Genomic DNA, 16,181 nt, shown 5'->3' on the forward strand with positions numbered 1-16,181 from the left:
TTATTTTAATATTTTATTATTATTATTATTATTATTATTATTATTATTATTATTATTATTACACTTTAGTCATAATTAATTATATATTTATTTACAAATAATAATTATTTTATTTTTTAAGGCACCTTTTTCTCAGACAGTTTCCTTGTTTGTATTTGTTTTAATTATATTATTATTATTATTATTATTATTATTATTATTATTATTATTATTATTATTATCATTATTATGTTTATTATTAAGAGTCGCACCCCTATATTTCGTGCAAGTTTATTAAACTTTCATTATTTATTTCGGGGCCAGATGGCAGCTGGGAGGAACACCAGCAACAGAGATGTGATCGCAGTAAAGTATTATATAAACTAAACAAACGAAGGAGTCTGCTGCTGAGTGAATCTTCGGCGTGACTTACTGTGTGGCTTCTTTCTGTCAACAGATTCTGGTGCATTTTGACAAAACAGAGAGATTATTTAAAAAGAGGGCAAAGGTCAAATGACCTGAATGTCAGAGTCGCTCTTAATTTTTTAGTAAATGCATGTCTAAGTGTTTTTTTAAAGGAGAATTCATCCAGTCACTGCTGTCAGCAGTATTAAACTGATTGAAAACAATATAAAAATGTATTTAATTGTGTGTGTGTGTATATATGTCTATATTTAATTTCTCAGTGAAAATACACTCTTTAGTTGCTGACTTGGTGATATGTATTGCTGCCCTCTAGTGGACATTAGAGCAAACTGTGTTTCAAGTTTTTTAATTAACCCCCTGGAGACATGAGTGAATGAATGAGTGTTTTATCATTGTGTCATGCAAACATGCCTGCATGAGCGTACAAGACACCATCAAATATATATATATATAAAAAACACAAGGCAAGACCAGAGGACTCATGTCTTAAGATCTGGAGATCTTTCCCTAAATTATTTGCTTGAGTGCAAAAGGTTGATGCCCTTCAGAATAGAAGCAAACTATGCCGAGTGCCTCATGAGAATTTTTTAATACCTATTTCCTAATACTTCATGAATACTTCAAAAAACAAAAAACAGGACCAACATTTAAAAAGAAAAGTGACAAAAGCATCCATAATAAACATAATCAGGCCAGTATTGAGTAAGTTAGAGTTCATTGATAACTTTCAAAGACATTTACAATGTATTTGGGAAACATGTGAAATGAATATTATTTTCTAGGCCAAGAAATCAAAATTAAACAGCCATTCTAGTTTTTCATCATCTGAGTACTGGAAAAAAATTTTGGGGGGCCAGTCAGGTTTAATTTAGACGGACCTGGAGACATGTTTGAAATCCTGCTTAAGTAATGTATCGATGTAGATGTCTTTTTTTCTTTTATTTTATCTATTTTGATTATTGTCAAGTTTTATTATATTATTATTATTATTATTATTTGTATTATTATTATTATTATTATCATTATCATTATTATTATTATTGCAGTATTTTATTTGATTTTTTTTATCTTTTAAAAAAAAATTAGGTGTCTTTGAGGATGTGGAGAATCTATAAAAATGTAGTTTAAAAAAAATATTGTAACCAACATAAAGACATGCTATTAATCCTGCCTACTGCGCATGTGCCATCTGGCTCATTAGCTAATTAGCACACAGGTGTGCTGGCAGGAAGTCTATAAAAGCTCTGCAGGTGTTTTTGTCTCTCCCAGTGTTTTGGTGCGCAGAGAGAATCGATTATTTGCGATGCATTTGAACCAAAGACAATTCAGTGTCCTAATTTACATCATCACAACAATAACTTTACTTACAGTGGGCCGCTGTGAGCCCACTTTCTCCAAATTAAACTCTTATTTGACCCTTCACCATGCCAGGGAGCAGCGTTTTAAGGACTCCCCCCGCTAACGGAGAGGACAGAGAGCGGCTACACCTCCTCACAAGGTCGGGGAAGAAGCGGGAAACGTCCCGTACTCTAACACACCGGCTGAACCCGCATCCAGATCCAAGATGGCGTCTCCTTCATCTGACAAAAACAAAACAAACGGAAGAGAAGCGAGCGGGAACCGACGTTTACTTCACTTAATCCTCCAAATAAAGACTGTATCAAAGGAGAAATTCAACATGTCACCGCAGGAAAGTTTTACATCAAAGGGAAACTTGAGGAAAATCCTAATGTGGGCTATCAGTCTGATTCTGCTGTTTCAGGTAAGATAACATTACTTTGGCTCTCCATCTCTTCATCTTTATTTGGCGGTTTTTGGCAAACAAATAAGAGTTGCATTACATTAACATTAAGTGCTATGGTGTGTGGTGTGGAAGCAAATATGAGACTTTAGTATTTGGATTTTAAGAGCCACTGAATTGTAAATATTAAAACTTAAACACCATTTTTCATAGTACACAACATTGACATATTTTAATTTGAAAATCATGTCTCTAAATGTATTTATTTAGAATTCGCCTCAGTGAAATAAGAAAAAAAAAAATATGTCCTCCACCTCTTGACATTTTTATATATCTATCTATTTATTTAAACACCATGGAATTTATAGCAATGAAATATGTTACTTTAAAACAAAAAACATGCATTTTAATTTATTTCTTACAAATCCGTCTCTTCGAAATTAAAATATATATTTTTTTCAATTTATAATCTTTTTTTTTTTAAATTTGAACTTTTTTTTTCAAATCAAAATTGAGCAGCCTTATATTATTTTTGAAATTCTGAGTCTTTAATCTTTGGTTCTGGATTTATGATAAAATTTGTCATAGAAAAAATACATGAATGCCCCTCTTTGAAATTAAAGTATGAAATTTTATTCAGTTTCTTGATTTTCTTACAAATTTTCAGTTCTGAATTTCACGATTATATATTTATTATTATTATTATTATTGATTTTATATTAATTGAAAAATATGTCATTATTTTTTAATTGATTTTATTTTATGACATTATTTAATAATAATGATAATGATTGATAATAATGATAATAATAATATATTAGCATTTAAAATTGCAAAAAAAAAAATCAGAACAAATAGATTCATATACATGGTTTTCAAAGTAAAATATAAAAAGGTACCAAATGGATTTCAGACATCAGCTGTTAAGAAAACGTCTGTGCTTAAACTGATGATGGAGTTGTTTTCTGAATCTGAAATAAAGGTTGTTCTCAGAGCTTCATTCACTGGCAGACCCATGCTGCTTCCTGTTTTACAGACACTAATGTATTCTCCGTCGTGAACTCTGAGGTGTTTTGTTTTGTCCATCAGTCCAGGCTGACGGAGGCCAGGAGAGGACCGGAGGCCAGGAGAGGACCGGAGGTCAGCGGCTCGGCGGCTCCGAGGAGAGCTGGCTGAGGCTGCAGCCCGTGGTGGAGTGTGGACACGACGCCATGACCCTCACCGTCAGGAGGAGACGAGCTGTGCAGCTGCAGCTGGACCGAGGTGAGACTCCTCCAGAAACAAATAATTCACCCTAAGGTCTGAGATAGTAGCTTGTTTATTTATTTTGATATACTACACAGTTTAAAAGCAGCTGGTGTCAACTCCAGTTTCAAACATGCATCTGTTTTTAGTCATAAGAGTGAAATTAAAGATTAGTTTTGGTGTCTTTTTGTGTTTTAGTGAATGAGTCCCCCGTGCTCCTGTCCCAGCTGCCACCTCAGTGTGGCTACTCTGTTCAGACCACGTGGAGAGACCTCCGTCTGATGGCTCAGTACGATGCCTGTCATATCATACAGGAGGTATGAGATCATAATGCATTCAGAGGATTAGATATCAGTGATAAGACCAGAGTGTTTCTGCAGACTTCAAACAAGCTCAGGGTGTGGAAAATCTGATAAAAGCCGGTTAGTTTATTTTTCGTTTTCTAAATTACTGTACAACTTTGATTAATAGTCCGGGCTGTTATTTACTTAAATCATTAAACTCAAGAGGCTCATTTTGGGACAGGCTTTTTAATCCCTTTAACATAAAACGGAAATGAAATCAAGTTATTTATTTAATCCTTTGACACCTCCGCAAACAGGCTTTATTTTATTTAAAAACATGGGTAGAAGGTAATGAGCATCGAAAGAAGAAATGATCCAGAGGTTAGCGAGAAATCTGTAAAAAGTACAAGAAAATTACATGAAAATGAGAAAGTTAAACAAATAAAAAAACATATCATGAAACGACCTGGAAAAAAAGCTTAATAGTTTACTATAAATTTTTAAAAAAAATCTCTTAGATTTACTGATCTCTTTTTGCGTCTTTCTTGTTTACTGTGCAGATAATACCGCCTTCTTTGGTGCTCATTGTTTCAGTAAAATTAACTTTATGATTGATTGATTGATCTTAACGTCATTTTCGGCTTGCTCACCCTCACACCGGGGTCATACAGCAAGCATGAAACAGGAGCACCGTTTAGGCATTTTTGGAAACAAACCAGATGCTCCAGCTGATGTGGAACCTCACGTTTGAAGTCATGTTGTCAAAAATATCAATGTGTTGATTATGTATCTTTAAAACAATTTTAGGTTTTCTTACGGTTGAGCAGCACTCAGCACCACATCACACGTTTCATTGCTCTGATTGTTTGTCTATTTAATTGCATCTAGAGGCATTTCGGTGGTTAATGTTTTTGGAAATCAAACATTAACTGAGAAGTTCCAGAGTAAAATGACTCATGCATTTCAGCTGCAATGATTCGGTACATTCTTGTTTTTTTTAATTATATACATGTGTTTTCTGATGGGTGTGAAATGTTTCGGATAACAGTAGTGGAATATATGAAAAACGCTGTTGAAAACATGTTCAGGATGGCAGCTTTGTGTTGCCTCTGCTGTGGAGAGGGACTCCAGTGAGGATGTCCTGCCCAGCCTCTGAGCTCCAGCCTCGGCCTCCCTCCGTCTGCTGCTCCCCGTACGGCATGACTGTCAGAGTGCAGGGACTCCAAACCACAGAGGAGCTGAGGGTGAATGGTAAACAGAAAAAACCAAATCTACATTTTGTTCGCACTCGCTATTTTATTTTTCCTCTGTGGTTTTCTAATTAAAAAAAATATATATATATGTGACAGTATTTTTTGTCCTTTTTCTCTGCAGTCAGAGGAGAGTGGACCCCTCTGGTGGAGTTGGCCGAGCAGTGTGGCTACACTTTGGACAGACGCGATGCAGAGATCGTCATCACCGCTCCATTCGTGACGTGTGGCATCACAGTAAAGGTGAATTTCCAGAAAATGTTTTGTTTTATGTCCCCACAGCACATTTATCCAAACATGTAGCAGGTTTTTTTTTTTGTTTTTTAAATCCCTAAGACAGTAAAATGAATAACTTGTGAATGAGACACTGAAAAAGAGAGAAAATGATCACATATATAGGGAAAATATCAAGAAAATATATATATTTTTTTTAATAATTGTATATTTAAAATTAGGTTACAGAAAATGTTTATTGTTAGTAATAGAAGTAATAATAATAATGTATTCATTTTTATTTTATTACTTTTTTCAGTTCATTTCCTATTTTTGTTGTTTTACTTTTCTGTCTTGTGCTAATTTCAGGTAATTTTCTTGTCGAGTTTTATTAATTTCTTGCTAAGTTTTGGGTCATTTTTTGTTAAGATATTCAATGCCTTTTTTTCTGTGACTTTGCTCATGTTTCAAAGAATTAATGCAGTTTTCTAAACAGCCTAATTTGACAAATTTATTCCCCAATAAACTGTCAGAACTCGGACCCTCCTCGACTCAGCTGCTAAATACGGATATTGTTTACGTCCCTGCAGAATATTTGCAACTAAATATATCTAACAGTGGGTGGAAAAACTGAATTCACACATTTGTTATCCTAAACTTCATGTTTGTGGTCTTTTTTTGTGTGGTCTCACACATAAAAACTTTGACTTTTTTCAGGATGGAAAGCACACGCTGCCTCTTCAGATAGGAGAGAGGACGTTCACACTGTCCTGTCCCGTGTCTCCTCCCGAAGAGCTCCCACTGACCCATCAGCCTCCGATCCCTCATCACGAAACCAGAGGACCAGCCGAGCACATGCCAGAACCCCTGGAGCCTTTTCCCTGGGCTCCACCTTTCTACCTGGCCCCGCCTTACTACCCCCACCCGACAAATCGCCACAAGTATCCAAATCTGGATGGAAACGATGCATTTAACCCCCCGACTCCCTCATCTTCCACTCCTGAGCCTACGTTTGGTCCTCTGCCTCTTCCTACCTACGAGGCTCCTTTAAGGGAGTCTTACAAACATTTCGGCGTCCACACTTCTTTGTCATCTACAGACGATAATGAGGACTCGAGTCGGGTGCATCCAGATCTGCAACAAAGCAAGAAACTCCGGTCGCAGGTGTCTCTGAGCGGCACGGTGCTGCACATTCCTCCTCACACAACACAAGCTTTCCCATTCAAGTGGAAGCTCCTCTCCAGCCCCCCGGCCACGCCTTCAATCCGTACTATCACTACTACCATCACCCTAAAATCCCTCTTCATGGAGCACCTCAAGATCCAGAGCCTCCTCGAGGACTGTCTCTAACTAATCCTAATAAATATCCAGTTTTACCTCCCGATGCGCAGCAGCAGTCTGAGGCTCTCCGCAGACTTAACTCACAGCGGCTCCTTCAGCCCGAGCCTGAGGCTTCCTCTCATCCTCACGCCGCTCCCAACACGTCCTCCCCAACACGTCCTCCCAAAGCCGCTCCACCTCATCCTCAGCATCCGTATCCATACTTCTATTACTACCCACATGTTGCGAGGGGCAATGTGAAAAGACTGGCTGCTTTTAATCACAACAAGGCTGCAAAAATGAATTTATCTGACAGTCAGAACACAAAATCGAGCACCTTTGTTCAACCGCGTCCTCGCTCAGCACGAGTTTACGACAGATACAGCTTAAATCGTGACATAGATCAGCCGGATGAAGCGATTAATGCTCCGAAAAATAGCCCAGAGTTGATCAAACAGCCACTTTTATCTGAAGACGGTGTAAAGGCAGAGCTGGATGACAACAATGCTCCTGTGACTCCTGCTGTCCGTCCTCCGTCCAGTCACTCTCCTCCTGATCTTCCTGCTTTCCCCTCTCCATCGCCCGACCCTGACCTGCCTCCTCACCCAAACCACCACCACCCTTATTATCACTATCACATACTATCTGATGGGTTTACTGGGTGCTGACAATCCCTCGTCTCCAACTTTCTTTGGAGCTTCAAGCATCTCCCTCACCAACAGCATCCAAACATCAAACCACTTCTCCACCCCCAAAATCAATGCACGAGATTCACAACGGCCCCGTACATCCTTACTACTATTATTACCACCACTACTACCAGCCTCAAGCATCGGCGCACAACCACGAACCTCTGCACCCTGCAGGCACCGAAAGAGCATCAAAATCTCCCTCAGACTACGGGGGGATGGATTTACAGGTTCATGCTGCTGAGGCGGGATATCCCAGCATCCCTCAGCCACTGCATGGCCTCTTTCATAGCCTCAATTCCCATTATGTCGCTCAGCAACGTCTATATGATCCTTTATGGCGTCCTGGTGGAGAAGAAGAAGCAGGAAATGCACAAATTAAATTACTCACCACATCTCAGCCTTTCATGCCCTCAGGTAATGAAAAACAAACAAAAAGAAATCATTGGTTATCGGTATCTTATCGAAGCTGGAAATGATTGGTTTATCGGTATCGGTTGATATAATCATTATCGTGCATCACTGACTTTATCACATTACTGGTTAAGTTACTACATTACTGGGTTTTATTACATTTTCCATCAGGTTAAGTACAAGTTTATCACACATTTCAGTAAAGTTTGACATTATTGTTGCTAAAGTACTCAGATTTAAAATTTTTTTGTAATGCCTGTATGAACCGTTTTATTATAGAGAAGCAGCTTTTACAGTCTTGACTCCAGATCACCACAGGGGGGCAGAACGTCGATGAGCATGTGGCTGTAATCAGACACCTGAATCTGAAATTATGAATCTCTCCTGCAGCTGAATAGAAGCGTTCAAGCATAACTGGCTCTCCTCTCTGTGTTTACTTTCTGCTCTCAGATCACCTCCAGGCCGCTCCGTACACTCCCTCTGCTGCCGCGCCCTGCAGCCTTGGCCCCGTGTCAGACTCCGACTGCAGCGTCTCTCTGGGCTGCTGCTCGTTCCCTGTGAACGGTGAGTCTCTCCCAAAAACAGATCCTGTCAACACACGCCTGACCTTTTTGTCAATGAAGAAAATCTGATGATTTATGTTTTGGCTTTCAGACTGGAAGCATACGCCCAAACCACTGAAACCAAAGACTGACAGTTTGGTTAAAATCCTAAATATTTAAGTATAGACATAAAAGGTTTTTGTTGTTGTTGTTTTTTTTTTCCTGTGGTCAAGATAAAATAATTGATTTGTAACAGATATTTTGATTCTCATTGGAGATATTCTCAGTAAAATAAATGTTCAGAAATATTTGACCAGCACAGCTCAGGAATGATTTTGTGTGTTTATGGCGTACTCTTTATCTCAAAATGAAACTTCTCGGAGGCGTAATCATAAGAATTACAAAAGATCTTTAATCAAATATATGAGTCAGTTTGCAAAGTAGGGCAGCTTTATTTATATAACACATTTCATACGATAACACATTTCAAAGTGTTTTACAGAGCAATTAAAATAAAACAAAATAAAATAAAATAAAATATAATAAAATATAATTACTGAATAATATAAAAAAAATAATAAAATAAAAATCCACATTTAAAATATCATCATGCAGACAATAGATGCAAATATAAAAAGCTAATTTTTTTTTTCTTTTTAAAGTCTAAAACAAATTTGCAGTGTTTACCGGGTGAGGTGTAAATTAATTAAAGCCACATTTAACTGATAGTGATACAACTTCTCATAAGGGCTGCTCTTTTTTCACACACCAATCAAAACACACACTGGATTCACTCTTGATTTTTTTTATCATTCCCTGAGATCATCTGATCGTGGCACCATAAAAAACATGTTTGTTCAATAAACAGATCTGTCCTTGTTCTTTTAAAAGTCTTAAAAGGCATTGAATTCATTAATCTAAGAATAAGGCCTTGATTGTTATTATATTGACTCAAATTAATCTTTAAAAAGTCTTAAAAATGCTCAGACGTGAGAAGTAGGATTTTATCCTTTTTGGGATTATTTTTTTTATATTTCCCACTTCTGTTGGAAAACAAAATAGAAACTTTTATGATAATATACTGTATAATGAATTCATTGTCATCCATGTGTTCTAAAAAAGGTTTTCTTTTTTAATCATTTGATGTAGATAATCTAACTTTTGCACCGGACAAAAAAAATATGTTAAATGTCATGATAAACATTTGGGCAAAATAAAAAAAAATAAAATAAAAAATAAAGTTCTACAATTTTGTTTATTAGAAAATTGGTCTTAAACTTAATTCCAAGTTAAAATAAAAAGTCTTAAAGTCCTAAATATGCCTCGCCTTAAGGTGCAGGATCCCTGAATATAGAGTGGTGTGTGATATATATGAAAATATGTGATTAATTATGACATAACTATAACTGTGCTCCACGTTTGTGCCAACAGACTGTACGATGGGACAACATTTAGTCTTTGTGGTCCCTGACTCTCTGATGGAGCCCACAGTGGCCCTCCCGCTCGTCCCTCTGAGGACAGTAATGTGTCCTGCACGCTGCAGAAGCTGACCTCTGACCCCGACATCTACGCTGTCCCTCTGGACGGCTGCGGAGTAAACAAACATGTAAGACGCGCTTCTCTGTGTACTAAGTAGTGTGGAGACCAAATAAAGGCAGACCATGTGGAGATCAGTGAAGTTTTTCCAAATTTCATGTTGCTGAAATTCAGTGATTTTCACGACGGCTGAATCTGACTGATGTGCATCACACTGTTGGTTTAAGAAAAGACGTAAATCGTTTTTTACGTCATTTGTTTCCTCATCAGGTGTTTGGTCAGACTGTGGTTCATCTGTTGGAAGTTGCCGGCGTCCGCTCGCCTCGACAAGACCACAGCTCTCTGCAGGAGGGCTCCCCGGTCAGGTATGAAAACTTTCAGAATATTTAGGGATGCAGGTTAATATCTGCATGTCATCAATAACAGCCAATGTTGCCTTTAAATTAATTGGCTAACATGCTGATTTCTGCTGTTATCACAAGCCGTTTTTTTTTTTTTTTTTTTTTTGACAAAGTGAATATGTGATAAGTGTGAATAAGTGTATTAGTGTCACTATAGATAAAAAAAAACCTCACAATTTCCGAGAATGTCTCAAATTTGCCGAAAAAAAAAAAAAAAAAATCAAATGTTCTCATAGTTCATAAAGTCACAGTTTTTTTTAGTCAAAACTAAAACTAAAATAAATAAATACATTTAAAAAATAAAAAGTCGGATATTCTGAGTTTATGAAGTCACAAATTTTGCAAAATTTCTTTTTTCTGAGAATAAAGTCACTGCTCTCGAAAATAGTGGGTTTTTTAGGTTTTTTTTTTTTTTTTGTTTTTTTGGGGTCCAAGAACCACATCACATCACTTTGGATCAAGCTCATCACACAGCTGAAGAGCGCTTTAACAGATGATTTTAACAACTTTAACAAATATAATTTCATGTGTCACAGGATGCTCAGATTAGTTTGAGATGTTGACACACACTTCCTCCACTCTGCTGTTTGTTTCCTGTGTTGATCCGCAGGTTGATGGTGGAGTGCAGTTCCTCTCCGGGTTCTCCAGGTGAAGTGAGGCTCCACGTGATGGATCGGCCTCCGCCTCAGTCTCCACCAGCCACCGTCACCGTGCAGCTGAGAGTCGCCACAGGTAATTATTATTTTTTATTTTTCTAGAGCTCTATTATAGAAGACAGTAGAAAGTTAACACAAAACACAATAAAACATCGTATATATCTATTTATATATATATATATATATAAAAAGATAAATAAAAACAGCTCTTATAACGGCAGCCGCTCAGATACTTCCAGGTCATCTCACTCATTTAATAAAAAAATAAATAAAAACAGCTCTTATAACGGCAGCCGCTCAGATACTTCCAGGTCATCTCACTCATTTAAGAACCTTCCGAGGCAAAAATAACTATTAAACCACAGCCATAATGTTTTTGGGTTGTCCATCCATCCATAAAAATACGTCTGTCCATCCGTCCATACGTCCAACCCATTATTAAGAATGCAATTTCTCAAGAAAACCGTGAGGGAATTTCGTCAAATTTGACACAAACAGTCGAGTAGAATCAAGGATTAGATTAAAACAGTGGCCTTACATTCGTGTCATTTTTGTGAATGAAGTATCTGAAGATGGCCTTGAGAGCGTTTCCTCAAATTTGGCACAAACTGTCACCTGGACTCAAGAATAAAGTGATTAGGTTTTGGTGATCATAGGTCAAAGGTCAAGGTCACTGTGACCTCATCTTTCTCATTTTTGTGACTATCTCAAACACTTTGAGGGCTCAAGGATGAGCTGATTAGATTTTGATGGTCAAAGGTCACAGTGACCTTGCATTTGTCTCATTTTTGTGAAAGCAATGTCTTAAGAACACCTTGAGGACATTTCTTTGGTGTTCAAGGGTCAAGATCACGGTTGCCTTGCATCCGTCTCATTTTCGTGAATATCTGAAGATGACCTGGATTGAGTTTCGGTACAAACGCTCACTTGGATTCAAGAACCAGTTTGAAATTGTGCGTGATTTGAGATTCTGTGTGAAGCGTCTTTACAGACGTGGATATAAACTATAGGTGCAACTTGACTGGTGTGCGGAGGCGTGCAACCCCAGGCCGATATATCTAGTTTAATTAAATCTAGTTTAAACCAATATTTTTTGTCCTCATAGATGAGTCCTTCACCAGCTTCCACCCCGAGGCTCACCTGCCTCTCAGCCTCCTGCGAGGGAAGCCAGTTTTCGTGGAGCTGAGCCTGCTGGATCCCCCTGAGCCCAGACTGGTGCTGCTGGTTCACTCCTGCCTGGCTTACGCTGCAGCTCCGTACACCAGCTGGATGCTGGTTTATGACGGGTATGTTACACAGAGATAAAGTGAATTGTTTGTTTTTGTGTGATGATATATTCAAAGAGCAAAAATGCCTCTTAATTGTAGAAGTTTTTCTGTGCTGATTCCCCTTGAATGTTGCTTTAAAGCCACAAAGCTCAGGAATTTTGAAAACAGCCAATTAATTTCTCCCCTTTGGCTGCTTAAATATGAAGCGTCTTATGCCTTCACAACCCTCTGCGGTGTTAAATAAATGTGTTATTGTACTACAATCGCTTCACTTTCCCCCTGATGATAAGAGCTTGTCTTTATTCATACAGTCTGTTGTATTATGTAACTGTTTGAGTCTCACATGCAGCCGCAGGAGTCAACAGGCCATTTCAGTATATGTATTTTTTGGTTTCCATAAAACTCACCTGTTTACAATTTATTAAGGCTTAAAGTTATGTATATTTAAGGGCGAGGCAGCTTGAGTGTCTGCATGGCACTGCTATGGTCCGAGTCAGATCCACCCCTCGCTCCTCCCTCTCCTCCAAATACGGTCACTTCGTGCTCCAAAAACATACAATGGCGATGGCCAAAATGCTAAACTCAGGACTTCAAACAGAAGTCCGAAAACCACTGGGTGACGTCACAGTAACTAAGTCTATTTCTGACACAGTCCAATTCTTATTTATGCTTTCCAAACTCATGCATTTTTACTGGGAATGATAAAAGTTCACAATCAATCAACTGGTAATTACTCGTTAATCGGACAAGTGAAATTTAAGTGATTAAATTGTTAGTTTGATTCACCAAAGTCACATAATAACACAAACGAACCGTTAACATCTTAATATAGATTTGCTGTTGTTAAATAAGACCCACAGTTACGTCAATTCATTAAGAATTTTCTCTTTTTTTTTGGATACTTTGTTCACTGTGCAGGCATGAAAGAAAAACAAATTTGTCTTCTCAAATTTAATGTAACACAGGGAATAATTTGCTGGTTTTGAATAGAATTTGTGAGCACTTGTTTACAACAATTGAAGTCGTGAATTTGTAGCTCACTGAAATTTTCAGATGGACTCTTGTTGTGAACGCGGTGAACACAACCTCATTTAGGTATTGCTGTAAATGTGACAAAATATTTCAAAAACGTGAACCATGCTGCTTGAGTTTCATAAAAGTGTGTTGTAGACATCAGTAGTCTTTTGGACAGGAGTCTAATCTTACTGACAGATCACCATTGAAGTTACACGTCTGTGCTCCTTTCATTTAAAATATGCTTTCATTTAAATATCTTATTGTGGCCTCTCGATCCTCTCTTAAAGACAATCTTAAATTTTCACCTGTTAAATTAAATGTCAGTGCTTTTGTGTTATTGGGAATAAGTTATCCTGCAGCTGTAAATCCACAAGTCGCTAATTCCTCTTTTTGCCTGTTTTTGTTCCCTCCGTAGAGATTTTTGGTTAACTGATTTTCTTGCTGTGTGTTGGTCAGCTGTCCCAGCCGGAGTGATTCACAGCTGCTTCCCTCTCCACTCTCCGACCCCCACCACATCCGGAGGATCGTAATCTCTGGCTTCCTGTCTCTGCCCTCAGAAAGTCCATCCTACATGGCTGAAGGAGGACAGTCTCACCTGGAGGACCCAGAGGTACCTCCCACCTGACAAACATGTTCATGCAATTAAAAAACGATTGTCGTGTTTGGGATCATTAATTTCTTTCCAGTTTCAGTGTTGGGTTTCTGTAAAACGTACATAACGGTGGCTACATGTAGGCTAAGATTTCTGTAATAATGTTAAATAAAACCATTTTAATGTTTTCTTTTTTTTTTTTTTTGTTGGGTTTGTTTTTTTATCTCCCCTCAGATCTACTTCCTGTGTTTGACAGAAGTGTGCTCTGCTGCAGATGGCGACTGCACGGTCGGCTGCATCAACAGTAAGTTCAACACACTGAAAAACATACAGTGTTCCTACGCAGCGTGGAAACAGGTCTGAATATGTTTAGAAAAAAAAGAGATTATGGAAAAATATTTGGGATTTTTTACTCTGTTCTACAGTATAAAAGTCAGAGTTTCTAAAAATCGATCATACGCAGTGTTTTGGAGCAGGCAGCCAGCACAGATTAAATGTTTATTTACTACTGTGTGAGAGAGTGCAGGTCAGGGCGAGACTGAGGTCATCAAAAGCAAAGCAAGAAGCAACTGAACACACACTCCCACGCAGAGCTGCTCTTCCCCTTTACGTCACAGTCTGCAAAACGGCCCCAACAAGCGTCTTTGTAACTGAACCAAATCCAGACATTAGTTTAAAAGAACCTCTGGCAGTATCTTACAATTGCATATATAAACCGTACATGGCATCGCAAATAACAAAATATTTATCTGATCTAAACGTGTGTGAGCTGTGCAGTGATGTCAAGACTGACAAGTCCCAAGTCCTAAACTTTAAGGTTTTAGCCCCAGACAAGTCATAATGTTCTCTTAACCGAATGCCATTGTAACATTACTTTCATAAGATTAAGTTTTTGCATCAATTTTTCGACCTGCATGTTTTGCATAGTTGCATAGTTTATGTATGCGAATGAAAATACTGGTGCTCAGAATAGCAACACACACGTAAACAGAGTTGTTTAAAACCATTTATCTGCAAAATAAACAGCTAGATGTTTGTGCTCAGATGCCACATATGGTCTGAAAATTACTGAGAAAGTTGGGAAATTTGAGTTTGGAAAATGTAAAATGTGCAGGAACCCTGTACAGAAAATATTTCAGGAGTTGTCCAGTTTATCAGAAAGCCAACAAAGTTATGTATTCATTAGAAATATCTTAATTTTAATTTGAAGATTTGTCAGTTCCAGACTTTAAAGGTCTAATTCAACAGTAAAATAATTGTCCCTAAAAATTGCTACCATCAAAAATGAATGTGTGATTCAGTCAGTTACAACACAGTTGCTGCGTAGACAGATTCCTTTGAATGCACTAAATATAATGCGGCTTCACAATTTCCTGTTGCCCAATTATAGAATTAAAGTTCACTTTGCATTGCATAATTTCAAAGAGCTTTGAAATCAGCTAAAAGCAAAAAAAAAAAGTCCCAAATGCAACACAAAAAAGGCTACAGCAGGATCATTTGGGTAAAATGTGGGACTCGATACATCCCAACTTTAACTTCTCTTTCCCCTCACAGGTCCAAACAGTGACGTGTGAGCAATGAAATAAACACGTTTACACCACTGTGCTTTGTTTTGTTTTATGTAAATAAGAAGTACACACGTCTGTGATGTAGGGGAAAAACCCTCTTTGAAATATTTATTTAAAAACGTGAGTGAACTTAAAAACAATATAGTGCAATGCAACAGTTAGTACAACAGTGTACAGACAAAGAAAAACAAGCAAATCTGTCTAAACAAAACACTAAATATATTTGGTCACAAGCTTTTGGCGTGAAAACGAGGGGAATGAGAAAGTTGAACCGCAATGACGGTTAATGGCAAGGTGTTTCCCTTTTTATCAAACCAGCATTTACAGAACGACAGCACCTAATGCGTCACAGCTCGTAAATATGCCATGTTGCAGCGTTTATACAGTCAGTTTTAACGGCCGCGAGCAGTACCTGCAGAATATTTGTCACACCCTGAACTCAAAACCATGAACAGGAGAAATAAAATGGAATGTGATTTTTGTAAAACTAGGACAAAAGATAAATTATTTATGTACCAAACATTAACCTCTACAGAATAAGGCTGAAGTCCGACAAAGAAGCTAAGCATTGTACTGCTGTGGGTCAAAGCAACAAAATATATTTTAGCCATCGAAAAAAAAAAACCCTGAATCTATCAGTTGAAGTATATGCTATGTTTTTGATATTTTTGCTGCTTTATCTTTGCGTCAGACAGCCTCATCAGACGGGGAAGCCGTAAACTGCTTTTAATTACCCATCAGAAAAGCCAGACTCCATTGACAAAAACAGTAATTTTACGTCGCTCAACACGGGAGCTGCAGGTCCACTGCCGCCTCAATCAGTTTGTATGTTTTGTGTTATTGTGTGACTTTGACATTTAAAAGGTTTAGTTCAGATAGACCAAAGTCACACAATAACGCAGACAAAATAACTGATTAAAACAGCAGTAGACCAGCAGCTCCTGTGTTTAATGACGCTAAATTGATGGTTTTCTCAATGGAGTCTGGCTGTTCAGAGAGTGATGTTAATGACGTCATTTTCCAGTTGGAAATCAATGTCT

At 37.8% G+C, this 16,181-nt stretch overlaps 2 protein-coding genes across 2 annotated transcripts; both read left to right on the top strand.

Annotated features, from left to right (window-relative positions):
• The first annotated feature begins 1,999 nt into the window (after positions 1–1,999).
• On the top strand, positions 2,000–6,607 carry LOC121957231 (protein transport protein SEC31-like). Its single transcript, XM_042505770.1, has 6 exons — positions 2,000–2,167; positions 3,236–3,409; positions 3,590–3,708; positions 4,764–4,926; positions 5,050–5,168; positions 5,856–6,607. The coding sequence occupies exons 2-6, from the start codon at positions 3,358–3,360 to the stop codon at positions 6,486–6,488; spliced, it is 1,086 nt and encodes a 361-aa protein (XP_042361704.1). The 5' UTR covers positions 2,000–2,167; positions 3,236–3,357; the 3' UTR covers positions 6,489–6,607.
• LOC121956317 (zona pellucida sperm-binding protein 4-like) lies at positions 6,522–15,174 on the top strand. Its single transcript, XM_042504459.1, has 10 exons — positions 6,522–6,672; positions 7,000–7,242; positions 8,012–8,125; positions 9,588–9,709; positions 9,910–10,004; positions 10,651–10,772; positions 11,802–11,982; positions 13,438–13,591; positions 13,808–13,877; positions 15,128–15,174. The coding sequence occupies exons 1-10, from the start codon at positions 6,522–6,524 to the stop codon at positions 15,145–15,147; spliced, it is 1,272 nt and encodes a 423-aa protein (XP_042360393.1). The 3' UTR covers positions 15,148–15,174.
• The last annotated feature ends 1,007 nt before the right edge of the window (positions 15,175–16,181 follow it).

This window comes from Plectropomus leopardus, chromosome 17 (assembly GCF_008729295.1).
Source record: "Plectropomus leopardus isolate mb chromosome 17, YSFRI_Pleo_2.0, whole genome shotgun sequence".
NCBI classification, from domain to species: domain Eukaryota; kingdom Metazoa; phylum Chordata; class Actinopteri; order Perciformes; family Serranidae; genus Plectropomus; species Plectropomus leopardus.